The sequence below is a fragment of the Bufo gargarizans genome, chromosome 4 (assembly GCF_014858855.1).
Source record: "Bufo gargarizans isolate SCDJY-AF-19 chromosome 4, ASM1485885v1, whole genome shotgun sequence".
NCBI lineage: Eukaryota > Metazoa > Chordata > Amphibia > Anura > Bufonidae > Bufo > Bufo gargarizans.
The window spans coordinates 95,987,296-96,013,826 of record NC_058083.1 but is presented as its reverse complement, the minus strand read 5'-3'; the positions used below and the strand labels follow the sequence as shown (position 1 = coordinate 96,013,826).

The 26,531-nt window shown below is 47.0% G+C and overlaps 1 protein-coding gene across 11 annotated transcripts in view; it reads left to right on the top strand.

Moving 5' to 3' along the window:
• Nucleotides 1-26,531, top strand: part of LOC122936250 (saxiphilin-like) — a 189,568-nt gene that overhangs the window by 80,950 nt on the left and 82,087 nt on the right. For all 11 annotated transcript variants that reach the window (XM_044292366.1, XM_044292361.1, XM_044292365.1 and 8 more), the window contains one exon: nt 26,185-26,400. In XM_044292366.1, the coding sequence (XP_044148301.1) occupies nt 26,185-26,400 (216 nt within the window). The remainder of the gene's footprint in view (nt 1-26,184; nt 26,401-26,531) is intronic.

Below are 26,531 nucleotides of genomic sequence, written 5' to 3'. Positions count from 1 at the left end.
TGACGGTAAGGAGTGCGCTTCTTCTCGGCACTAACATTGACCTGTAAGGTTGGCTTCATACTTGAGTTATTTGGTCAGTTTTGGCCCCGTGACTGCCCTAATAAGTGAAGTATGCAGTGATGCTAAGAGCGACGCCTGTCATCTCCATTTTCATACTGACTCACAGTATTGTTTCACTACCACAGCAGACTCCCTATGCGTGTTACTACAAGGTACAGTGTTCTACACCACTATAAAGATCCTCTGCAGACAGGAAATAGACGTTTTTTAATGTAATCACCACTAATATATTCTAATCGAACCGAATTATTCAGAATAATTCGGTGAATTTTGAAAAATTTGCTCATCTCTAATTCTTACCAGAAGCTCCACATGTTGGAACCTGTTGTCCAGGTGGAGTTCTTGAACCAGAACTCTCTTCACCATTTTTGTTAACACACCAACAGTAACTGGTGCTGCAATGACACTGCTTTGGACTGTACTTGCCTTTTGCATCACATATATGTCTACAGAACCTGTTCTATGTACGTGCATACAAGTAGAGCCCCCCCCCCTGCACAGAGTGGAGAGGGTGTCAGCAGTAAGTTTGTGTTGACATCACTGATTAATTTGCCCTTCCTCTTATCCGACAGAACAATAACCCGCAAAGAACGGATCCTGTCTGTGGAGCATCCGCCTTCACTCTGTCAGTATTTGCTCAGTAATCCATTAGTATTGCTAATGCAAAAAAAAAACAGGAGTGGATTTAAAACAGAGATGACACGTGAATAGAATATTTGCATGTCTTCTGTGTTTTCTACCCACTCCTGCTTTTGGCTATCAAATCATAAGCATGCAAACAGCATTAGGAGACCACTGAGTGGCACAATGACATAGTCTGTAGGTGGCGGCAGCAGCATTGGGAGAAGGCCACCGAGTGGCACAATGACAGAGTCTGGAGCATGAGAAGTCCACAGATTGCACCTATGACATATTCATGAATGGGAAGCAGCATCAGGATACCACAGAGTGGCAAGGTGACATAGTGTGGAGATGGCAGCAGCAGGAGGATACCACAGAGTGGCAAGGTGACATAATGTGGATATGGCAGCAGAAGGAGCATACCACAGAGTGGCAAGATGACATATTGTGGATATGGTAGCAGTAGCAGGAGGATACCACAAAGTGTCAAGGTGACATAGTGTGGATATGGTAGCAGTAGCAGGAGGATACCACAGAGTGGCAAGATGACATATTGTGGATATGGTAGCAGTAGCAGGAGGATACCACAAAGTGTCAAGGTGACATAGTGTGGAGATGGTAGCAGTAGCAGGAGGATACCACAAAGTGGCAAGGTGACATAGTGTGGATATGGCAGCAGCGTCAGGAGACCACAGAGTAGCAAGGTTACATAGTGTGGAGATGGAAGCAGCAGGAGGATACTACAAAGTGGCAAGGTGACATAGTTTGAATGGGAGACGTGGCTGACACCTATTTGGTCATGCACTCCTGTGGCCTGTTTTGCGTCATGGGCTGATTTTAATTAGCATGAGTACATAGTTTTCTCAGCATGCATGCTGGTATTTGTAGTCCCTGGATTCATTGGAGGCCATTTTAGCACTGTAGAGATATACAACAACAATGAAGAGCAAGGTAAAGAAAGGTATACATCCCTATAATTGGTATCAGAACAAACAAATAAATAAAGGGACGTTAAAATGGAGCAAAAATAATAAATACTTTATTAGTGCTAGTAGTGGAAAATTATGTGGGGTGAAAACCTACAATTATTATAACAAGGCACTAAGTCGGTGCCGTATATCCAAAAATGGGTACCTAATCCTGTAGTGGCAATGTCCTTCACGTGTATGGTGTATTAGAGGAACACTGTAGATACCCTATATAGATAAAACGGACAACTAAAGTATATGTATACAGTTCCACCGCTCTAGTGATCGGATATGGTACTCCAGAAGGCAGAGTACTGCCTATTAACTACAAACCAGATTCCCAAAAAGTTGGGACAGTATACAAATCATGAATAAAAGCTGAATGCAATGATGTGGAGGTGCCAACTTCTAATATTTTATTCAGAATATAACATAAATCACGGAACAAAAGTTTAAACTGAGAAAATGTATCATTTTAAGGGAAAAATATGTTGAATCAGAATTTCATGGTGTCAGCAAATCCCCAAAAAGTTGGGACAAGGCCATTTTCACCACTGTGTGGCATCTCCCCTTCTTCTTACAACACTCAACAGACGTCTGGGGACCGAGGAGACCAGTTTCTCAAGTTTAGAAATAGCAATGCTCTCCCATTCTTGTCTAATACAGGCCTCTAACTGTTCAATCGTCTTGGGCCTTCTTTGTTGCACCTTCCTCTTTATGATGCGCCAAATGTTCTCTATAGGTGAAAGATCTGGACTGCAGACTGGCCATTTCAGTACCCGGATCCTTCTCCTACGCAGCCATGATGTTCTGATTGATGCAGAATGTGGTCTGGCATTATCTTGTTGAAAAATGCAGGGTCTTCCCTGAAAGAGATGACGTCTGGATAGGAGCATATGCTGTTCTAGAACCTGAATGTATTTTTCTGCATTGATGGTGCCTTTCCAGACATGCAAGCTGCCCATGCCACACACACTCATGCAACCCCATACCATCAGAGATGCAGGCTTCTGAACTGAGCGTTGATAACAACTTGGGTTGTCCTTGTCCTCTTTGGTCCGGATGACATGGCGTCCCAGATTATCAAAAAGAACTTTGAATCGTGACTCGTCTGACCACAGAACAGTCTTCCATTTTGCCACACTCCATTTTAAATGATCCCTGGCCCAGTGAAAACGCCTGAGCTTGTGGATCTTGCTTAGAAATGGCTTCTTCTTTGCACTGTAGAGTTTCAGCTGGCAACGGCGGATGGCACGGTGGATTGTGTTCACTGACAATGGTTTCTGGAAGTATTCCTGAGCCCATTCTGTGATTTCCTTTACAGTAGCATTCCTGTTTGTGGTGCAGTGTCGTATAAGGGCCCGGAGATCACGAGCATCCAGTATGGTTTTACGGCCTTGACCCTTACGCACAGAGATTGTTCCAGATTCTCTGAATCTTCGGATGATGTTATGCACAATTGATGATGATAGATGCAAAGTCTTTGCAATTTTTCGCTGGGTAACACCTTTCTGATATTGCTCCACTATTTTTCTGCGCAACATTGTGGGAATTGGTGATCCTCTACCCATCTTGGCTTCTGAGAGACACTGCCACTCTGAGAAGCTCTTTTTATACCCAATCATGTTGCCAATTGACCTAATTAGTGTTAATTAGTCTTCCAGCTCTTCGTTATGCTCAAATTTACTTTTTCCAGCCTCTTATTGCTACTTGTCCCAACTTTTTTTGGGATTTGTTGACACCGTGAAAATTTGAATCAACATATTTTTCCTTTAAAATGATACATTTACTCGGATTAAACGTTTGATCTGTCATCTACGTTCTATTACAAAAAAAATATTGACATTTGCCATCTCCACATCATTGCATTCAGTTTTTATTCACAATTTGTTTAGTGTCCCAACTTTTTGGGAATCCGGTTTGTAGATATGTGCTAGTGGAATGAATACTCAAAGCATGGTATATCCTCTGGGAGATGTGACCAGTTTGTCTACATTTAGATTCCCAGGAACATACAGAAGTTGCTGGTTTGTGTGCGATTGCACACAGTAGGGTATTTGTTTGGCGCACAAAAGGACGACCTCAGACAGTGGACTTTGGTGAAATAGCTGTTTTTATTGTTCAGTAGACAACGCGTTTCGGAGTTTATAACTCCTTTATCAAGTCTAAAACAAGGGTATAAAAGAAAAAAATGCCGGAGGCAAGAGATGTATCCCCACCTGGTTAGATGGGTGTGGACATGCATTAAACAGTGGAATATTTAGAGAGTTTGTGCGCGTGCCTTTAAGCATTAAAATGTGCATAGTTATATACAAAAAAATTATTTATATATAAAATAATGATGATAAAGGCAATAATAAGATCTGTAGTTTGCAGAGAAATAAAAATGCAAATGTCAGTGACAGCTGCAGCAGTTGATTAAAAGCGAAGGAAGTCAGTAAGTATTTGGTGGTCCGCGTATGAGGTCACTATTGGGCCCAGGTGTGTATTATTTCTGCTGGCATAAAAGATTGTGTGCTCAAGTATGTTTCAGGAGGACTGTGGTTATCGGATGAGTGAATGTATATGGCGTGTGAAGGCTGGTGTCCCTAGTGCGGTATGTGTGTGTGTTATGACGGTATTAGGTTGAATGTGGTTGTGGGGGGGGGGGGGGTTGGGGGTTTACCTTAATCGGGCATCAGCAGAGAGACAGGCCAGATGGCTGTGGGAATAAAAACACAACAAATGAAAAGACGGACACTGGGCAAAGGGGCATGATGATGTCTGTGTGTGTGGTGATGGAACTGGGGGGGGGGGGTGCGAGGAAATATGACAGGTGGCAGGTTGGGGGGGGGAAACGTGGTGCAGTGAAATGTGATGTAGTGTGTTGTGTTTGGAATATGGCTGTGGGGGTAATAAAGAAGGTGGGGGTAATATAACCTCCCCACAGCACTACAGCCCGCCCCTCCGAACACCTCCAAACACACACCAAAAGGCCCCACAGACCCACCTCCATAAAATGGTTCATTCCCAATGACCACGGCCCAACCCCGCCTCCGGACCTTCATCACCTATCCAACAATCGCCTACATTTCCCCCCCACCACATTTTGTCCTCCCCCCACCTCACCCCCCACTCCCAGCCCTATGCCCACCACCGACCTCCCACCACGGACTCCCGAACACGCCACCACAACACCCGAAAACTGTGCTCTCTTTGAAGATTCCCTTATCACCATCCATAACCACAGCAATCTTGGTACTATGGAACCCCCGGACCACCAACAGAACTGCTCCTCAATCACTGTCCACAACACCAGCAACCAGGATATCACCGCATCAGTCCACCAACATTCATCTTCTTTTTTACCCCTCCCCGGGGCCCTGACCCCGGAAGCAACATATGCCTTGCGGCATCCGTCAGGGACAACCATGATCACCGATTTCTTCAGACCAGTCCCAAACAGAGGAATAAAAAGACAAATAAACCTAGAAGAGGACGACGAGGAGGAAGAGGCAGAACAAAAACAGAAAGAAAAGAAAACTGGGGCAATCCAGAAACAGACCCCAAACCAGCTAAGTCCCAAACGGAACAAAACGAAACATCAGTAAGGATCTTCAACCTCTCATCGCACAAACCCAATGAAGCGGAAATAAGCCTGCTACAAAAAGGGTTGTCATTTTGCCCAAGCGGAAAATTCAATGAATTTGATCTATTCGGTGACCTCAATTCCTATATTCGGAAATTAACATTAGCTAGGCGCTTCGAAATCCAGTCCGCAAAACCAAAAATCGCCGAACCAAGTAGCACCGAAAATGCACAACCTGACGAAATCATAAAAGCCATCACCACAGGACTGAAACCCAAATCCACTTTCAACCCGATATACCATAGGGGGAGCCACATCGAAACCTTCTCTGCACTCGTAACAAAGGACCTCAGAACCATTAATAAAGATCTTAATACAACAAATAACCTAAACAAAAAAGAAAAAATCGCCCTCAAAGAGCTAATGGATAATAACAGCATCATCATCAGAAATGCTGATAAAGGAGGCGGCATCGTGATCCAGGACCGCGAGGATTATTTGGCCGAAGCACAAAAAATCCTAGGAGACAAAAACTACTATGAAATCCTATCCCACAACCCGATAAAGGAAGACACCAAAAAACTATTGGGTCTTCTGGAAAAAGCAGAATCACAGGGAATATTAACCAAAAAGGAAAAAGAATACATTACCATAGACCACCCGAACCTGGCACTTTTTTACCATCTACCAAAAGTACACAAATCCACCCACAATCCGCCAGGGAGACCGATCATATCTGGCATCTCCTCACTCACATGCAATTTATCACACTACATCGACATTTTTCTACAGAAATATGTCATCCAACTACCCTCCTATCTGAAGGACTCCGCCACTCTAATCACCTTGCTCAAAAGGGTACATTGGAAAAAATCATACATTTGGGCCACACTTGACGTAGCCTCATTATATTCCAACATCCCACACAATACAGGGATAGACGCCATACGGCAGTACCTACAACTAGAGTTGAGCGAACACCTGGATGTTCGGGTTCGAGAAGTTCGGCCGAACTTCCCGGAAATGTTCGGGTTCGGGATCCGAACCCGATCCGAACTTCGTCCCGAACCCGAACCCCATTGAAGTCAATGGGGACCCGAACTTTTCGGCACTAAAACGGCTGTAAAACAGCCCAGGAAAGGGCTAGAGGGCTGCAAAAGGCAGCAACATGTAGGTAAATCCCCTGCAAACAAATGTGGATAGGGAAATGAATTAAAATAAAAATTAAATAAATAAAAATTAACCAAAATCAATTGGAGAGAGGTCCCATAGCAGAGAATCTGGCTTCCCGTCACCCACCACTGGAACAGTCCATTCTCAGATATTTAGGCCCCGGCACCCAGGCAGAGGAGAGAGGTCCCGTAACAGAGAATCTGGCTTCATGTCAGCAGAGAATCAGTCTTCATATCATAGCAGAGAATCAGGCTTCACGTCACCCACCACTGCAACAGTCCATTTTCATAAATTTAGGCCCAGCACCCAGGCAGAGGAGAGAGGTCCCGTAACAGAGGATCTGGCTTCATGTCAGCAGAGAATCAGTCTGCATGTCATAGCAGAGAATCAGGCTTCACGTCAGCCACCACTGCAACAGTCCATTGGCATATATTTAGGCCCAGCACCCAGGCAGAGGAGAGAGGTCCCGTAACAGACAATCTGGCTTCATGTCAGCAGAGAATCAGTCTGCATGTCATAGCAGAGAATGAGGCTTCACGTCACCCACCACTGCAACAGTCCATTTTCATAAATTTAGGCCCAGCACCCAGGCAGAGGAGAGAGGTCCCGTAACAGACAATCTGGCTTCATGTCAGCAGAGAATTAGTCTGCATGTCATAGCAGAGAATGAGGCTTCACGTCAGCCACCACTGCAACAGTCCATTGGCATATATTTAGGCCCTGGCACCCAGACAGAGGAGAGGTTCATTCAACTTTGGGTAGCCTCGCAATATAATGGTAAAATGAAAATAAAAATAGGATTGAATGAGGAAGTGCCCTGGAGTCCAATAATATATGGTTAAGGGGAGGTAGTTAATGTCTAATCTGGACAAGGGACGGACAGGTCCTGTGGGATCCATGCCTGGTTCATTTTTATGAACGTCAGCTTGTCCACATTGGCTGTAGACAGGCGGCTGCGTTTGTCTGTAATGACGCCCCCTGCCGTGCTGAATACACGTTCAGACAAAACGCTGGCTGCCGGGCAGGCCAGCACCTCCAAGGCATAAAAGGCTAGCTCTGGCCACGTGGACAATTTAGAGACCCAGAAGTTGAATGGGGTTGAACCATCAGTCAGTACGTGGAGGGGTGTGCACACGTACTGTTCCACCATGTTAGTGAAATGTTGCCTCCTGCTAACACGTTGCGTATCAGGTGGTGGTGCAGTTAGCTGTGGCGTGTTGACAAAAGTTTTCCACATCTCTGCCATGCTAACCCTGCCCTCAGAGGAGCTGGCCGTGACACAGCTGCCTTGGCGACCTCTTGCTCCTCCTCTGCCTTGGCCTTGGGCTTCCACTTGTTCCCCTGTGACATTTGGGAATGCTCTCAGTAGCGCGTCTACCAACGTGCGCTTGTACTCGCGCATCTTCCTATCACGCTCCAGTGCAGGAAGTAAGGTGGGCACATTGTCTTTGTAGCGTGGATCCAGCAGGGTGGCAACCCAGTAGTCCGCACAGGTTAAAATGTGGGCAACTCTGCTGTCGTTGCGCAGGCACTGCAGCATGTAGTCGCTCATGTGTGCCAGGCTGCCCAGGGGTAAGGACAAGCTGTCCTCTGTGGGAGGCGTATCGTCATCGTCCTGCCTTTCCCCCCAGCCACGCACTAGTGATGGACCCGAGCTGCGTTGGGTGCCACCCCACTGTGACCATGCTTCATCCTCATCCTCCTCCACCTCCTCCTCATCCTCGTCCTCCTCGTCCTCCAGTAGTGGGCCCTGGCTGGCCACATTTGTACCTGGCCTCTGCTGTTGCCAAAAACCTCCCTCTGAGTCACTTCGAAGAGACTGGCCTGAAAGTACTAAAAATGACCCCTCTTCCTCCTCCTCCTCCTCCTCCTCCTGGGCCACCTCCTCTTCCATCATCGCCCTAAGTGTTTTCTCAAGGAGACATAGAAGTGGTATTGTAACGCTGATAACGGTGTCATCGCCACTGGCCATGTTGGTGGAGTACTCGAAACAGCGCAACAGGGCACACAGGTCTCGCATGGAGGCCCAGTCATTGGTGGTGAAGTGGTGCTGTTCTGTAGTGCGACTGACCCGTGCGTGCTGCAGCTGAAACTCCACTATGGCCTGCTGCTGCTCGCACAGTCTGTCCAGCATGTGCAAGGTGGAGTTCCACCTGGTGGGCACGTCGCATATGAGGCGGTGAGCGGGAAGGCCGAAGTTACGCTGTAGCGCAGACAGGCGAGCAGCAGCAGGATGTGAACGCCGGAAGCGCGAACAGACGGCCCGCACTTTATGCAGCAGCTCTGACATGTCGGGGTAGTTGTGAATGAACTTCTGCACCACCAAATTCAGCACATGCGCCAAGCAAGGGATGTGCGTCAAATTGGCTAGTCCCAGAGCTGCAACGAGATTTCGCCCATTATCACACACCACCAGGCCGGGCTTGAGGCTCACCGGCAGCAACCACTCGTCGGTCTGTTGTTCAATACCCCGCCACAACTCCTGTGCGGTGTGGGGCCTGTCCCCCAAACATATGAGTTTCAGAATGGCCTGCTGACGTTTACCCCGGGCTGTGCTGAAGTTGGTGGTGAAGGTGTGTGGCTGACTGGATGAGCAGGTGGAAGAAGAGGAGGAGGAAGCCGAGAAGGAGGAGGTGGCAACAGGAGGCAAAGAATGTTGCCCTGCGATCCTTGGCGGCGGAAGGACGTGCGCCAAACAGCTCTCCGCCTGGGGCCCAGCTGCCACTACATTTACCCAGTGTGCAGTTAGGGAGATATAGCGTCCCTGGCCATGCTTACTGGTCCACGTATCTGTGGTTAGGTGGACCTTGCCACAGATGGCGTTGCGCAGTGCACACTTGATTTTATCGGATACTTGGTTGTGCAGGGAAGGCACGGCTCTCTTGGAGAAGTAGTGGTGGCTGGGAACAACATACTGTAGGACAGCAAGCGACATGAGCTGTTTGAAGCTGTCTGTGTCCACCAGCATAAATGACAGCATTTCATAGGCCAGTAGTTTAGAAATGCTGGCATTCAGGGCCAGGGATCGAGGGTGGCTAGGTGGGAATTTACGCTTTCTCTCAAATGTTTGTGAGATGGAGAGCTGAACGCTGCCGTGTGACATGGTTGAGACGCTTGGTGACGGAGGTGGTGGTGGTGGTGTTGGTGGTACATCCCCTGTTTGCTGGGCGGCAGGTGCCAACGTTCCTCCAGAGGCGGAGGAAGAGGCCGAGGCGGCAGCAGCAGAAGAGGCCGAGGCGGCAGCAGCAGAAGAGGTAGCAGGGGGAGCCTGAGTGACTTCCTTGGTTTTAAGGTGTTTACTCCACTGCAGTTCATGCTTTGCATGCAGGTGCCTGGTCATGCAGGTTGTGCTCAGGTTCAGAACGTTAATGCCTCGCTTAAGGCTCTGATGGCACAGCGTGCAAACCACTCGGGTCTTGTCGTCAGCACATTGTTTGAAGAAGTGCCATGCCAGGGAACTCCTTGAAGCTGCCTTTGGGGTGCTCGGTCCCAGATGGCGGCGGGCAGTAGCAGGCGGAGTCTCTTGGCGGCGGGTGTTCTGCTTTTGCCCACTGCTCCCTCTTTTGCTACGCTGTTGGCTCGGTCTCACCACTGCCTCTTCCTCCGAACTGTGAAAGTCAGTGGCACGACCTTCATTCCATGTGGGGTCTAGGACCTCATCATCCCCTGCATCGTCTTCCACCCAGTCTTGATCCCTGACCTCCTGTTCAGTCTGCACACTGCAGAAAGACGCAGCAGTTGGCACCTGTGTTTCGTCATCATCAGAGACATGCTGAGGTGGTATTCCCATGTCCTCATCATCAGGAAACATAAGTGGTTGTGCGTCAGTGCATTCTATATCTTTCACCGCTGGGGAAGGGCTAGGTGGATGCCCTTGGGAAACCCTGCCAGCGGAGTCTTCAAACAGCATAAGAGACTGCTGCATAACTTGAGGCTGAGACAGTTTCCCTGGTATGCATGGGGGTGATGTGACAGACTGATGGGGTTGGTTTTCAGGCGCCATCTGTGCGCTTTCTGCAGAAGACTGGGTGGGAGATAATGTGAACGTGCTGGATCCACTGTCGGCCACCCAATTGACTAATGCCTGTACCTGCTCAGGCCTTACCATCCTTAGAACGGCATTGGGCCCCACCATATATCGCTGTAAATTCTGGCGGCTACTGGGACCTGAGGTAGTTGGTACACTAGGACGTGTGGATGTGGCAGAACGGCCACGTCCTCTCCTAGCACCAGAGGGTCCACTAACACCACCACGACCATGTCTACGTCCGCGTCCCTTACTAGATGTTTTTCTCATTGTTATGGTTCACCACAACAACAAAAATATTATTTGGCCCAATGTATTGTATTCAAATTCAGCGGGATATAAATTTGAGGCCTAGTATTTAGGCGCTGGGTGACCGGTATGGATTTACTAACAGAATTAGACTTGGAAATGCACAGTAGCGTGTGTGTGAAGTTATTCTGAATGACCCTATGTGCACCTTGAATATTATATACCCTTTTAGGGATAGATTTCAAATAGCTCTGATATAGCAGAAACCACTAAATTATGAAATTGCTAAATTGGGAATTGTATTTCAACCCAGAACAAAAAATGTGCTTTGACGGACACTAAATAACTTTCCCAGCCACAACAGGACAGCGGTAACGAGAGATTTAGCGGGATATAAATTTGAGGCCTAGTATTTAGGCGCTGGGTGACCGGTATGGATTTAGTGACAGAATTAGACTTGGAAATGCACAGTAGCGTGTGTGTGAAGTTATTCTGAATGACCCTATGTGCACCTTGAATATTATATACCCTTTTAGGGATAGATTTCAAATAGCTCTGATATAGCAGGAACCACTAAATTATGAAATTGCTAAATTGGGAATTGTACTTCAACCCAGAACAAAAAATGTGCTTTGACGGACACTAAATAACTTTCCCAGCCACAACAGTACAGCGGTAACGAGAGATTTAGCGGGATATAAATTTGAGGCCTAGTATTTAGGCGCTGGGTGACCGGTATGGATTTAGCGACAGAATTAGACTTGGAAATGCACAGTAGCGTGTGTGTGAAGTTATTCTGAATGACCCTATGTGCACCTTGAATATTATATACCCTTTTAGGGATAGATTTCAAATAGCTCTGATATAGCAGGAACCACTAAATTATGAAATTGCTAAATTGGGAATTGTACTTCAACCCAGAACAAAAAATGTGCTTTGACGGACACTAAATAACTTTCCCAGCCACAACAGGACAGCGGTAACGAGAGATTTAGCGGGATATAAATTTGAGGCCTAGTATTTAGGCGCTGGGTGACCGGTATGGATTTAGTGACAGAATTAGACTGGGATATGGCCAAAAAATAACCACACTATTGCTGGTTAAATGCACTTGGTGACGGGCGCAGCTTGCCCCTGATGTAGTATATGGCCAAAAAATGAACAGACTATTGCTGGTTAAATGCACTTGGTGTCACAGCTTGACGAACCACACTACTGAGGGTTAAATGCACTTGGTGACGGGCGCAGCTTGCCCCTGATGTAGTATATGGCCAAAAAATGAACAGACTATTGCTGGTTAAATGCACTTGGTGACGGGCGCAGCTTGCCCCTGATTTAGTATATGGCCAAAAAATGAACAGACTATTGCTGGTTAAATGCACTTGGTGTGATAGCTTGACCAACCACACTACTGAGGGTTAAATGCACTTGGTGACGGGCGCAGCTTGCCCCTGATGTAGTATATGGCCAAAAAATGAACAGACTATTGCTGGTTAAATGCACTTGGTGACGGGCGCAGCTTGCCCCTGATTTAGTATATGGCTAAAAAATGAACAGACTATTGCTGGTTAAATGCACTTGGTGTGATAGCTTGACCAACCACACTACTGAGGGTTAAATGCACTTGGTGACGGGCGCAGCTTGCCCCTGATGTAGTATATGGCCAAAAAATGAACAGACTATTGCTGGTTAAATGCACTTGGTGACGGGCGCAGCTTGCCCCTGATTTAGTATATGGCCAAAAAATGAACAGACTATTGCTGGTTAAATGCACTTGGTGTGATAGCTTGACCAACCACACTACTGAGGGTTAAATGCACTTGGTGAGGGGCGCAGCTTGCCCCTGATGTAGTATATGGCCAAAAAATAAACAGACTATTGCTGGTTAAATGCACTTGGTGTGACAGCTTCACCCTGATGTAGGCTTTAGCCAAAAAACAACCACACCATTGAGGGTTAAATGCACTTGGTCGCAGCTTGGATGCACTTGGTCGCAGCACCGCACAAGACACAAAATGGCCGCCGATCACCCCAGAAAAAAGTGACTGACAAACGGTCTGGGCAGCCTAAAAACAGTGAGTGAGCATTTGAATTTCAGCAGCTCAATGATGCACAGCTGCAGATCGATCGATTAATCAAGTGAAGTCCTTTGGAGGAGTTAATCTGCCTAATCTCGCCCTACTGTCGCATCCGCAACCTCTCCCTACGCTAATCAGAGCAGAGTGACGGGCGGCGCTATGTGACTCCAGCTTAAATAGAGGCTGGGTCACATGGTGCTCTGGCCAATCACAGCCATGCCAATAGTAGGCATGGCTGTGACGGCCTCTTGGGGCAAGTAGTATGACGCTTGTTGATTGGCTGCTTTGCAGCCTTTCAAAAAGCGCCAAGAAAGCGTCACAAAAGCGCCAAGAAAGCGACGAACACCGAACCCGGACTTTTACGAAAATGTCCGGGTTCGGGTCCGTGTCACGGACACCCCAAAATTCGGTACGAACCCGAACTATACAGTTCGAGTTCGCTCATCCCTACCTACAACAAGACACGAACCTGCCAACCTCACAGGAAAATTCATTCTGGACGGCATCGACTTCATTTTCAAACACAACATCTTCAATTTTGAGAACAAAATCTACAAACAGACCAGAGGGACCGCTATGGGGACGCGATTCGCGCCCAGCTTCGCGAACCTGTACATGGGAATCTTCGAAAACCAATTCATCTACAACAAACACCCTTGGCAAGACAAACTAGTCTTCTACAAACGTTATATCGATGACTTGCTTTTGATCTGGGATGGCAGCCTAGAAGAGGCCAACAATTTCACCACCCACCTAAACAAAAATAACTTCAATCTCACCTTTACAGCCAACTATTCCGAAACATCTATAGAATACCTGAACCTAGTCCTATCCACTAAGGAAAATATCATCGAAACAAAGACCTTTTTTAAAAAAGTAGATGGAAACAGTTATCTGGACTATAGGAGCGCACACCACAAAAAATGGAAAAATAACATACCATTCAGCCAATTCAAGCGGATCCGTCGAAATTGCACAAAGGATGAAGACTTCAAACTACAAAGCCAGGTAATTGAAAAAAGATTCCGCAACAAAGGATACCCATGCGGCGTCATCAAAGCAGCACTACGGCAGGCACAGAAATACACCCAGGATGACTGCCTACCATCAGAAACAAAACCACCAATCACCAAACCAAGTGATCCAGATACCACCAAAAAATACAAGACATCCTTCATAACCACATTCAATACCAACCACACGACCCTGAGAAATATACTGAAGAAGCACTGGCAGATACTACAAGCGGATCCCTTCCTAACGAAACATATACGACCAGAACCACACATAACGTTCAGAAGAGCCCAAACAATCAAAAATCTCATCGCCCCTAGTCGCTTGCGCATTCAGAAAAAACATCCCCCAGCCATTTTGAGCCTCTTTCCCAAAATGCTTGGAAGTTATAAATGCGGACACCAAAGATGTAAGTGTTGTCTGAACATCTCAAATCGGACCACCAAATTCTCCAGTAATGTAACAGGAGAAAATTTTGAAATAAAGCACTTCCTAAACTGTTCATCATCATACATCATTTATTTATTGGAATGCAGCTGTGGATTACAATACGTTGGCCGGACCACCCTCACTCTGAGAGAGAGGATGAACAAACACCGTTGGAACATCACGAACGGCTTCCTCAAACATGGAGTATCCCGACATTTCCTGCAGGCACACAACAAGGATGCAGGAGACCTCTCCCTACTACCCATTGAAGAAATCCCAGCCACCCATGGTAACCGCTACCAGAAATTGAGGAGAAAAGAAATGTACTGGATATTCAAACTACAAACCATAGAACCATACGGCCTAAATGAATCGCTAGAAACCAACTGCTTCTAAAACCCAGATTGCCTAAACGAACTGTTAGAAACCAACTGCATCTAAACAAACCCGGATCCCTGCCCTTCAAATCACACCACGCACTCTGCCACGCACCACTCCATATTGTTTCACACACACCACTGCCCTTTCCTTCACTGCCTCCCCTCCACACCCATCCACTCCCCTCCCCCATCTCCAATCATCCTACCCCACCATGTCAAACCCCCGGCGTGCCCACCACCTCCAGCACCCACAGCACTCACGCTCCCACCTCTCCGTTCCCACCCACCTTACCACCATCCATCCCAATAATTCCCCCCCCCCTTCTCTCCACCACCACATCCCTTCTGCCCACCTGCCAACTACCGCGCCACTCTAGGTCATATACATGCCTCAAACCAGCCACCCTAGTACACTCCCCACCCTATTTCAAATGAATCAAACCAGCCACAACACACCAGCCCCTTCATCACATCACATCCCATCAAAACACCCCATCACAGCCACCCCATCAAAACACCCCATCAACACATAACATTACACAGCACCAGCCCCCCCCATTTCCCCTCTCCCCCCCGTGCTGCCAACATAACACATTAAACTGTCCACTACTCATCACATTACATATTCCCTCACTGCCCAGCGCCAGCCGAGCAGCACTCAAGGACGTCACAACCCCGCCCCCAGCACACCAGCTGATCGGCATAACAACCATGGACACCGCCCTCCCCCGCCCCCTTAGCACATCAGCTGATCGGCGCAGCAATACCAGTAGCCTTCCCGCCTGACGTCACCACCACGCCCCCGTCTGACGTCACAACCCCGCCCCCGCCACCCGAACTCAAAAAGCGCGCGCTCAGACACATGGAGAGCGGCGTTCCCAGCACAAACCAGACGCTCCAGGTAAGAGGCAGACAGCCACAGCGCTTGTGATGTCCACATCCCCCATTGCACCCCAAATAACTTGGTCAGCCTATCTAACCACCATGTGGGGCCACATTCCACCAGCACAGCTCACAATCCCCACCATTATACAGGATATCCATCCTCCTCCCTCCAGCACCATCAAAATACCACCACACACTGCACCCACCCTTCTCATCACCACCGGCCACCCGCCCCCTTCATTATATTACCCCCACCTTCTTTATTACCCCCACAGCCATATTCCAAACACAACACACTACATCACATTGCACTGCACCACATTTCCCCCCCCCCCAACCTGCCACCTGTCATATTTCCTCGCACCCCCCCCCCCCCCTCAGTTCCATCACCACACACACAGACATCATCATGCCCCTTTGCCCAGTGTCCGTCTTCTCATTTGTTGTGTTTTTATTCCCACAGCCATCTGGCCTGTCTCTCTGCTGACGCCCGATTAAGGTAAACCCCCAACCCCCCCCCCCCCCCCACAACCACATTCAACCTAATACCGTCATAACACACACACATACCGCACTAGGGACACCAGCCTTCACACGCCATATACATTCACTCATCCGATAACCACAGTCCTCCTGAAACATACTTGAGCACACAATCTTTTATGCCAGCAGAAATAATACACACCTGGGCCCAATAGTGACCTCATACGCGGACCACCGAATACTTACTGACTTCCTTCGCTTTTAATCAACTGCTGCAGCTGTCACTGACATTTGCATTTTTATTTCTCTGCAAACTACAGATCTTATTATTGCCTTTATCATCATTATTTTATATATAAATAATTTTTTTGTATATAACTATGCACATTTTAATGCTTAAAGGCACGCGCACAAACTCTCTAAATATTCCACTGTTTAATGCATGTCCACACCCATCTAACCAGGTGGGGATACATCTCTTGCCTCCGGCATTTTTTTCTTTTATACCCTTGTTTTAGACTTGATAAAGGAGTTATAAACTCCGAAACGCGTTGTCTACTGAACAATAAAAACAGCTATTTCACCAAAGTCCACTGTCTGAGGTCGTCCTTTTGTGCGCCAAACAAATACCCTACTGTGTGCAATCGCACACAAACCAGCAACTTCTTCCTTCACAGTCCCTAGGAGTCCCTGGCAACTCCACCTAAGGGACCGAACGGGTATTGGCAGCACCGACCTTTCCAAAATAACCAACGCCCCCTTATTTCTCCACGTGTACCTACCTTCACGGACGTTGAGCTCCAACCAGCACAACACCAAAAGGTGAGCACACTTCGACCATTACGCAGAACAACACAACCGCTACCCACCACCCTATGAGCGCCTCTCCCCTTTCTTTTCTCTCTCGCCAAACTGCAGGAACATACAGAGGGATACCATACGCAGCATACAAAATGAACTGACCAGTGACAGGCGTCTCACTGGGCAGTGATGGTTAGTGAGAGGAACAGCAGTGCGCTATGCCGTCCCTCAAACACTAGCCCTCGTGCAGGTGCACAAAAAAACGCAGGTGCTGGTGTCGGCTTATGTACATCCAGCACTCAGCAGCCCTGACCACACTAAGCTACGGCTCTACGTGTTTCCGTGCATCTAGTTCGTGCACTTCATCAGGAGCCGACGTAGCTAGTACACCCAAACAGCTTGAGCCGAGACCCTAAACTGGGAGACGGCGTGCTACACAAAGATTTTGCTGAATAACACCGAATCCTGATGTGGGAGACGGTGTGCTGCTATATACAGACATAGCCCCGGCACTGTGATGGCCGCTAAGCGGCCAGCCAGACGCCGTGATTTAAAGGGCAAACACCACGCCCCCATGAACACGCCTCCCATCGGCAGCCAATCCACCTCATGAAATATTCATACTGGGCTGGTCAGCTGCCGACAGGGGAGGAGCGAAGATGTGTTGCGGAGGTCAGCGCACTAGCGCTGCATCATAACAGTGTATCAGGGAATAAAACAGCGGCCTCATACAAGAATCGGCAGCAGTGACAGAAGAGCAAAAGGGGGATCATCAAGCTGAACAATATACAGCAAGGCAACGGTAACAGTGACAATATAGAGGTGGCAACTGATGATGTAATAACATATGACCAGATGTAAACGGTCATGAAGTAATACAATCAAAAACTGTTGTAAAATATTAATAGAAAATAAGATGTTAACATTTACCAATATAGAACAATTTATGTAGTAGCCCCTCCAAATCATGCAGGGGAGAGCCAGTAGCATATGAAACCTCTCCAGGTAATGAACAACGCTTCACACACGTATGAATAATCTACCTAAGGGAGATTGGAAGAAATGGGATAGTAGTGGCGAGGAGAAAGGGATAAAATTAATATTCAATAAGAATATAAAAGAGATGGATAATAACCACATCAAATGAACGAAACATAAGAAATGGCATTGTTTAGACCATTGGGTTTAATAGTCCCAAGCCTAAAGATCCATTGTGCCTCCTTTTGTAGGAGAATGCGGTCTACGTCCCTTCCTCGCAGTGATCTCTTCACCACATCAATGCCCTGGAATTTTATGGAAGCAGCATTTCCACTGTGGCATTCAACCACATGGCGAGCAATCAGTGTATCTTGGGATTTGTTGATATCAGACACGTGTTCGCCTATACGCCGTCTTAGCTCCCGTATCATTTTCCCAACATACTTAAGGCCACATCTACATGTCATCAAATAGACCACGCCAGTCGATTTACAGTTCGCAAATGGTCTAATAAAGAAAATGTTGTCAGATAAGTTACCGGTAAATGATTTGTTCTTATTAATGTAGCCACAAAACTTACAGGTATCACAGGGAAAGGTGCCTGAGACAGAGTTATGCAGCCAGGTATGTTGTTTAGGGCTCTGATACATACTGTGAACTAGGATGTCACGTACGTTCTGGCTACGACGGAAAGTAATTGCTGGTTTGTCAGGGATTAGGTGACCAATATCCGTGTCGGATCTGAGAATATCCCAGTGTTCTGACAGTACATGACGTACTTGATCATGGGCACTGTCAAAAGTCCCAATGATCTGCACATTATCAACCCCTTGTGGATTTTGTTTGGGGGATAATAGCGAATCTCTATTCAAGCTCAAGGAGTGTTGGTAGGCTTGTTTGAGTAATTTAGAAGGATATTCTCGAAGTAGGAATCTGTCCTGCAAGTCAGAAGCAGCTTTTCTAAAATCCGACAGTTGGGAACTATTCCTATGGGTTCTTAAGTATTGCCCCTTGGGAATACCTCTTTTGAGAGCTTTAGGATGACCACTTTCCCATCTCAATAAATTGTTTGTGGCAGTTGGTTTTCTATACATACTGGTCACAATGTCCCCAGAAGTATTGAGCGTGATGGTCAAATCATGAAACGAGATCTGACTCATTAATTTCTGAGGTAAGAAATAGGCCCAACTCGTTATTCAAGGCAGCCACAAATTCCTGGAACAAAGTAGTGCTAGCCCCCCAGAGAATCAGCACATCATCAATGTACCTGATCCACAGGGGGATAGCTACAGTAAATTGTTCCATGTCGTCAGAGAAAACCTGTTCCCTCTCCCACCAGCCCAGGAAGAGATTCGCAAAAGTGGGGGCACACGGACTACCCATTGCGACTCCCCTGAGCTGGTGGAAGATCTTCCCATTAAAAAAGAACACATTATGTGTCAAAATGAACTCAAGAAGCTCCATGATGAATGCATTATGACCCAGCAGATGTTCACCCCTCTGTTGTAGGAATGAGAGAACCGCTCTACAGCCCAGATGGTGAGGAATAGAGCTGTAGAGGGCCTCAACATCTAAACTGGCCAACTGAGTACCTTTGTCGCATTGGATACCATTTAACCTTGCTAGCACGTCCATGGTATCTCTAGCATAGGACGGCGAGCTGATAACGAAAGGTCTCAAAATGGCATCCACATACGTACTGATATTCGCAGTAAGACTGTCGGTACCAGATAGAATTGGCCTCCCTTTCAGGGGGTCATAGCCTTTGTGTATTTTGGGCAGGCTGTAAAAAGTGGCCAGAACCGGATGATCAGGGAGCATAAAAGCAAATTCGGCCTTGTCAATAAGTTTATTGGTCAAAGCACTCATTAAGATGGTTCGTAGTTCGAGTCTGAACCCCACTGTGGGATCTGAAGGGAGTTTTCTATATGTGGATTCATCACTAAGGATGTTCAAACACATCCTTTGATATTTCTCATGTCCTAACACCACAATATTACCCCCTTTATCAGATGGTTTAATAACCAGTTCATTGTCCACCTGTAGTTCTTTCAAAGCTTCCCTTTCTGCCCATCTCAGGTTCTCAGCACCACCCTGATACATGTCTAAATGACGGAGCTGTCACGGACGGTGTACAGGAAACAAGACAATGCAACATGCATATATGACTCACTGGATCCAAAGCTAAGGAACCAAAAGGGAGACCCCTGCACAAGAGCTGGCACTTTCCCTGGCTGCTCAGCCTATGCAAAAATCCCAAAGGTGGATGGTTGCATATCCACGTACCTCGACTATATAACACCTGAACACCCTACAATAGTGAGGGGACACAACCACCGGCTCCCTACACCAGACACGGAGGGAGTCAGGGTCACCTTGGATCCAGCAAACAGAAAATAACAGATAAATGTACAGCACTTAACTTAGTAGCAGACTGGGAAATAGGATCAGCATGCACACACACTCCAGGAAGAAGTATAAGCCGCCCAGTAAAGCATTATGGGGAGGAATTTAAAGGGAAGCAATCAGTCCAACTACATGACAGCTGAGAGAGGCTAACGAGATGAGGAACTGAATACCACAACAAAGAACACTCAAGGAGGAGGTTCTGAAAGGCCTCTGTCAGAGCTTCTCAGCTGTCTGGTTGTGACAGTACCCCTCCCTCTACGAGTGGACTCCGGACACTCAGAACCCACCTTCTCAGGATGGGACCTATGGAAAGCCCTGATGAGACGAGAGGCCTTAATGTCCGTCACTGGGACCCACATCCTCTCCTCAGGACCATAACCCTCCCAATGAACAAGGTACTGAAGAGAACCGCGGACAAGATGAGAATCCACAATCCTAGAGACCTGAAATTCAAGATTCCCATCAACCATAATCGGAGGAGGAGGCAAAGGCGAGGGTACAATGGGTTGAACATAAGGTTTCAATAAGGACTTATGAAAAACATTATGGATCTTCCAAGTCTGAGGATGATCAAGACGGTAGGCAACAGGATTGATGACAGACAGGATTTTGTAAGGCCCAATAAACCTAGGACCCAACTTCCAGGAGGGAACCTTCAATTTGATATTCTTGGTAGACAACCACACCAGATCACCAACATTCAGGTCCGGACCAAGCACACGTCTCTTATCTGCCACACGCTTATATCTCTCACTCATGCTCTTTAGATTATCCTGAATCTTTTGCCAAATAGATGACAAAGACGAGGAGAATCTGTCCTCATCAAGTAAACCAGAAGACCCCTCTCCCGAGAAAGTCCCAAACTGCGGATGAAACCCATATGCACCAAAAAATGGTGACTTATCAGAGGACTCCTGACAACGGTTATTTAAAGCAAACTCAGCAAGGGACAAAAAAGAACACCAATCCTCTTGATTCTCCGCCACAAAACAGCGCAGATATGTCTCCAGATTCTGATTGACGCGCTCTGTCTGGCCATTCGACTGCGGGTGGAAAGCAGAAGAGAATGACAACCGAACCCCCAAGCGAGAACAGAAAGCCTTCCAGAATCTGGAAAATTTGACAATGTGATCAATAAATGCCTGGGCCAGCGTCTTAGCATTGGGCAAACCAGGAAAAGGGATGAAATGCACCATTTTGCTAAAAAGGTCCACCACCAGAATGAGGGACTTTGGCACGAGCGCAGGTCTCGCAGGCTGCCACAAAACCCTCAACCGATTTACGAAGCGCAGGCCACCAGAATCTCTGAGCGATGAGATCCAGTGTGGCTCTTGCCCCCGGGTGCCCAGCAAGGACCGTATCGTGGTGTTCCTTAAAAATCTTGTGTTTTAAAGCGAGAGGCACAAACAACCTCCCAGGAGGACAAAGATCAGGAGCCTCTGACTGGTCTGCCTGCACCTCTGCCTCCAATTCAGAAAAAAGAGCAGAGACCACCACACCTTCAGCCAAAATGGGACCCGGGTCTGCAAAATTCCCGCCTCCCGGAAAACAACGTGACAGGGCATCTGCCTTCACATTCTTAACTCCAGGGCGGAACGTGACAACAAAATTAAACCTAGAAAAGAACAAAGACCATCTGGCCTGTCTCGGGTTCAGACGCTTGGCTGACTCCAAGAAGGCCAGATTTTTATGGTCAGTAAATACGGTAATAGGGTGTCTGGCTCCCTCTAGCCAATGGTGCGATTCCTCAAAAGCCAACTTGATGGCCAACAATTCCCTATCTCCCACATCGTAATTTCTCTCTGCGGAGGAGAGTTTTTTCGAGAAAAGCACACGGTCGCCATTTGGCAGGAGAGGAACCCTGAGACAAGACCGCACCCACACCCACCTCAGAAGCATCAACCTCAACTATGAAGGGTAAAGAAATATCAGGTTGCACCAAGATGGGAGCGGAAGCAAAACTCTCCTTGATATTAGAAAAAGCCTTACGCACCTCTACTGACCAAGAAGAAAAATCTACCCCCTTTCTGGTCATATCAGTGAGTGGTTTAACAATAGAGGAATAATTCAAAATAAACTTCCTGTAATAAATGGCAAAGCCCAAAAAACGCATCAGCGCCTTCTAATTCTCAGGAAGCTCCCACTCAAGCACAGCGCGGACCTTCTCGGGGTCCATGCGAAAACCAGAAGCGGAGAGAAGAAACCCCAGAAATTTAATTTCTGGAACCGCAAACACACATTTTTCCTGTTTCGCATATAATTTATTCTCCCGCAGGATGAGCAAGACCTGACGTAAATGTTCCTTATGAGTTTTGAAATCAGGAGAAAAAATCAAAATGTCATCCAAATATACTAATACAAATTTTCCCATCAAATGATAAAAAATACTGTTCACGAAATGCTGAAAAAACGTCTGGGGCATTCATCAAACCAAAAGGCATAACCAAATTCTCAAAATGGCCCTCAGGGGTATTGAAGGCCGTCTTCCATTCGTCTCCTTCTCTGACCCTGACCAGGTTGTATGCCCCTCTTAGATCTAATTTGGAAAAGACTTTAGCCCCAACAACCTGGTTAAACAGGTCCGGGATAAGAGGAAGCGGATAAGGGTCACGAATAGTGATACTGTTCAGCTCCCTGAAATCCAGACAAGGTCTTAAAGAACCATCTTTTTTCTTAACAAAGAAAAAACCAGCGGCAACAGGTGACTTTGAGGGTCGTATGTGTCCTTTTCTCAGACTCTCAGAGATATAAGCACACATAGCGATCCTCTTAGGTTGGGAAAGATTGTATAAACGAGATTTAGGCAGCTTGGCGCCTGGGATGAGATTAATAGGGCAATCGTACTCCCTGTGCGGGGGCAAATCCTGAATTCCACTCTCAGAGAAGACATCCGAAAATTCAGAGAGAAAAGATGGTACAGTCTTAGTAGCAACCTCAGAAACAGATGTCGTGAGGCAATTCTCTCTGCAAAAGTCACTCCAACCATTTATTTGCCTCGCTTGTCAATCAATGGTGGGGTTATGTTTAGTGAGCTAGGGTAGCCCCAACACTAGAGGAGTAGGCAAACCGCTAAGGACGAAACATGACACATCCTCAACATGAGCATCACTCACAATTAAACGGATATTGTGAACTATGCCCTATAATGATTTCTGAGAAAGTGGAGCGGAATCAATAGCAAAAACAGGAATATCCTTTCCCAAAGTGCGCACCTGGAAACCATGAGTTATTGCAAATGGATTATCAATGAGATTGACAGCTGCTCCACTATCCACAAAAATCTCACAAAAAATGCTCTTGCTCTCTAGCGCCACCCTAGCAGGCAGGACAAAATGGGAACTACAAGCAAACGGAAAACCTTCAATTTCCGCCTCAACCCTGCCAATAGTAACAGACGGAACATTTTTAAAATATTTTTTCCTGTTTGTTTCTTTATTACTCCCAGAAAACTGCCTGAATCTCCTAGAGGGACAAACATTTGCCAAATGATTTATACCTCCACAACAAAAACAAACCCTCCCATGCGAGCTGAATCTTCTATTGTCAGAAGCAATCAACCCCAGCTGCATGGGCTCCTGCTCAGAAGGGGCTGACAGCGACCGAGACCCCTGCGCACAGAATGAGACCGCTGCACTGTCCTGGGACTGAGTATGACAGGAAGGAGATATCTCTCCTCTCTCTCTAAGACGCCTGTCAATACAAACGGCCTGAGACATAGCAGAGTCCAAGGAAATAGGCCTCTCATGAAAGGCAAATGCATCTTTCAATCCCTCTGAAAGACCATGGCAAAATTGACTTCGGAGTGCAGCATTATTCCAACCAGTATCAGCTGCCCATCTCCGAAATTCTGAGCAGTAAATCTCTGCGGATTGTTTACCCTGGCATAATAGACGTAGTCTAGACTCAGCCAGAGCAATACGATCCGGATCATCATATATCTGACCCAGGGCTAAAAATAATTCATCCACTGAACGGAGAGGTTGTGCCCCCTCCGGCAGCGAAAAGGCCCAAGACTGAGCGTTACCCCTGAGCAGCGATATAATGATCCCCACCCTCCGTTCCTCATCACCAGAGGAATGGGAAGAAGGCGAAAATGGAGTTTGCAAGCCTCTCTAAAACGCACAAAATTCTCACTACCCCCGGAGAACGTATCCGGGAGCGAGATCTTAGGCTCAGAACAAACTCCATGAACGCAAGCTGAACCGGTCACTTGAAGCTGAGAAAAAGTCTTACGGAGATCAGCTACCTCCAATGAAAGACCCTGGAAGCGTTCAGCCAAAAGTGAAACCGGATCCATGCTTGAGACGGTTTTGGCGGCTTATAATGTCACGGACGGTGTACAGGAAACAAGACAATGCAACATGCATATATGACTCACTGGATCCAAAGCTAAGGAACCAAAAGGGAGACCCCTGCACAAGAGCTGGCACTTTCCCTGGCTGCTCAGCCTATGTAAAAATCCCAAAGGTGGATGGTTGCATATCCATGTACCTCGACTTTATAACACCGGAACACCCTACAATAGTGAGGGGACACGACCACCGGCTCCCTACACCAGACACGGAGGGAGTCAGGGTCACCTGGGATCCAGCAAACAGAAAATAACAGATAAATGTACAGCACTTAACTTAGTAGCAGACTGGGAAATAGGATCAGCATGCACACACACTCCAGGAAGAAGTATAAGCCGCCCAGTAAAGCATTGTGGGGAGGAATTTAAAGGGAAGCAATCAGTCCAACTACATCACAGCTGAGAGAGGCTAACGAGATGAGGAACTGAATACCACAACAAAGAACACTCAAGGAGGAGGTTCTGAAAGGCCTCTGTCAGAGCTTCTCAGCTGTCTGGTTGTGACAGGAGCTTGTTGGTCACTACCGATACAAAAATATCAATGGGTGTATTGTCATTTAGAGGGGGCATCTTTTTAGAGGGAGGGCGCAGATCCGTGAATGGGCCCTTGCCAGGATTACACAAGGCTTCAGAGTATAATCTGTCAGAATTTGCACATCCGGGAGATCATTCAGATCTATCCCTAATTCTTCACATTTGTGTCGATCGTGAGTGGCAAATTGTTTTCGCCATTTCAACTTGCGTGCGAAAAGGTGCAGATCCTTCACCCACCCGAACAGATCAAATCTACGGATGGGCACAAAGGACAGTCCCTTTCGAAGCACTTGAATTTCTAAAGTGGTGAGGGGGCGAGGTGAAAGATTGATGACCTGCAATTCTTCCATGTTCGTGGACGAGGGAATATGAGGTAAGGCTAAGGTCTGGTTTATGCAGAATTTTTGTTTCCAAGTAGGTATTGAGACACCGGAGGAGTATTGTCTAAAAAACCACCCCTCCCACCAGTGTTGCCTCCTCTACCTCTTCGTCCTCTACCTCTGCCCCTACCCCCTCCTTGCCTCCCAAAGAATTGAGTGGAGTTAACCCTGGCTGATGTCTCCTGTTCAGTCTCACACTCTGATGATGATATATCAGTGTCCAGTTCTAGTACATCTGAGTGCTTGACACTTTTGTGTATTTATTGAAAAGAGAAGTTTATACTCCTTAAAGGGACACTGAGAAGCCCAATAAGCATATTTAGGTATATATATGACAGTACAGGTCTTATAAAGTGTATTAAAATCATCTAAGTATCCCCCCTGTCCACCTTATAAATACAGTAAACTGAAGTTTATAACCTGCTTGACTCGTCTTCAATCTGCCCAAGGGGCGACGTTTCATCTCCAATTGCGCCCAGCCAGCCGCCCCCAACTGCCGTTTTGAAACGCCGCCCAGCTCATCAATATTCACTTTGCTGGGCGGCTACTACTCTCCCCGACGCAAGATTCGGCACATGCCCAATACAATCCTATGGGCATCGTTCTCCGTCTAATCTTCAGCGCATGCGCCCGGCACCCTCACTGGCCGGGATCACATCACGCCTGCGTACAGACAGGGGTTAAAGCGACTTCTGCAAATTGAAGAATATGCAATTAAATCAGTGGATGGACTACATACTAGTTCTATATTATTCACACATGATTATTATTTGTTTTTCTACATTTGTCTTATCAGCTGAAAAATCCTGCATAAAAGAACGACAGAAAGTTCGTAGTCCAAGGAAACCAATATTAGGAGCGTTTGTACCGGATTGTGATGAAAAAGGAGACTACAGACCAAAGCAGTGTCATAGCAGCACCGGACACTGTTGGTGTGTTTCCAAAGATGGTAAAGAGATACAGGGTACAAGAGCTGCACGTGGACAGTCACCCCCTACATGCGAGGACCCAGGTGAGAAACTATAGTCAATGACGATTGTGTAATTCTTCCTTTGCCATATGGGGGTGCTGTGAAGAAACTGAAAAGTTGGTGTGGCGTTCTACCATAAATTACAACTAAAGCAGAGGGTTCCAACAACAGGA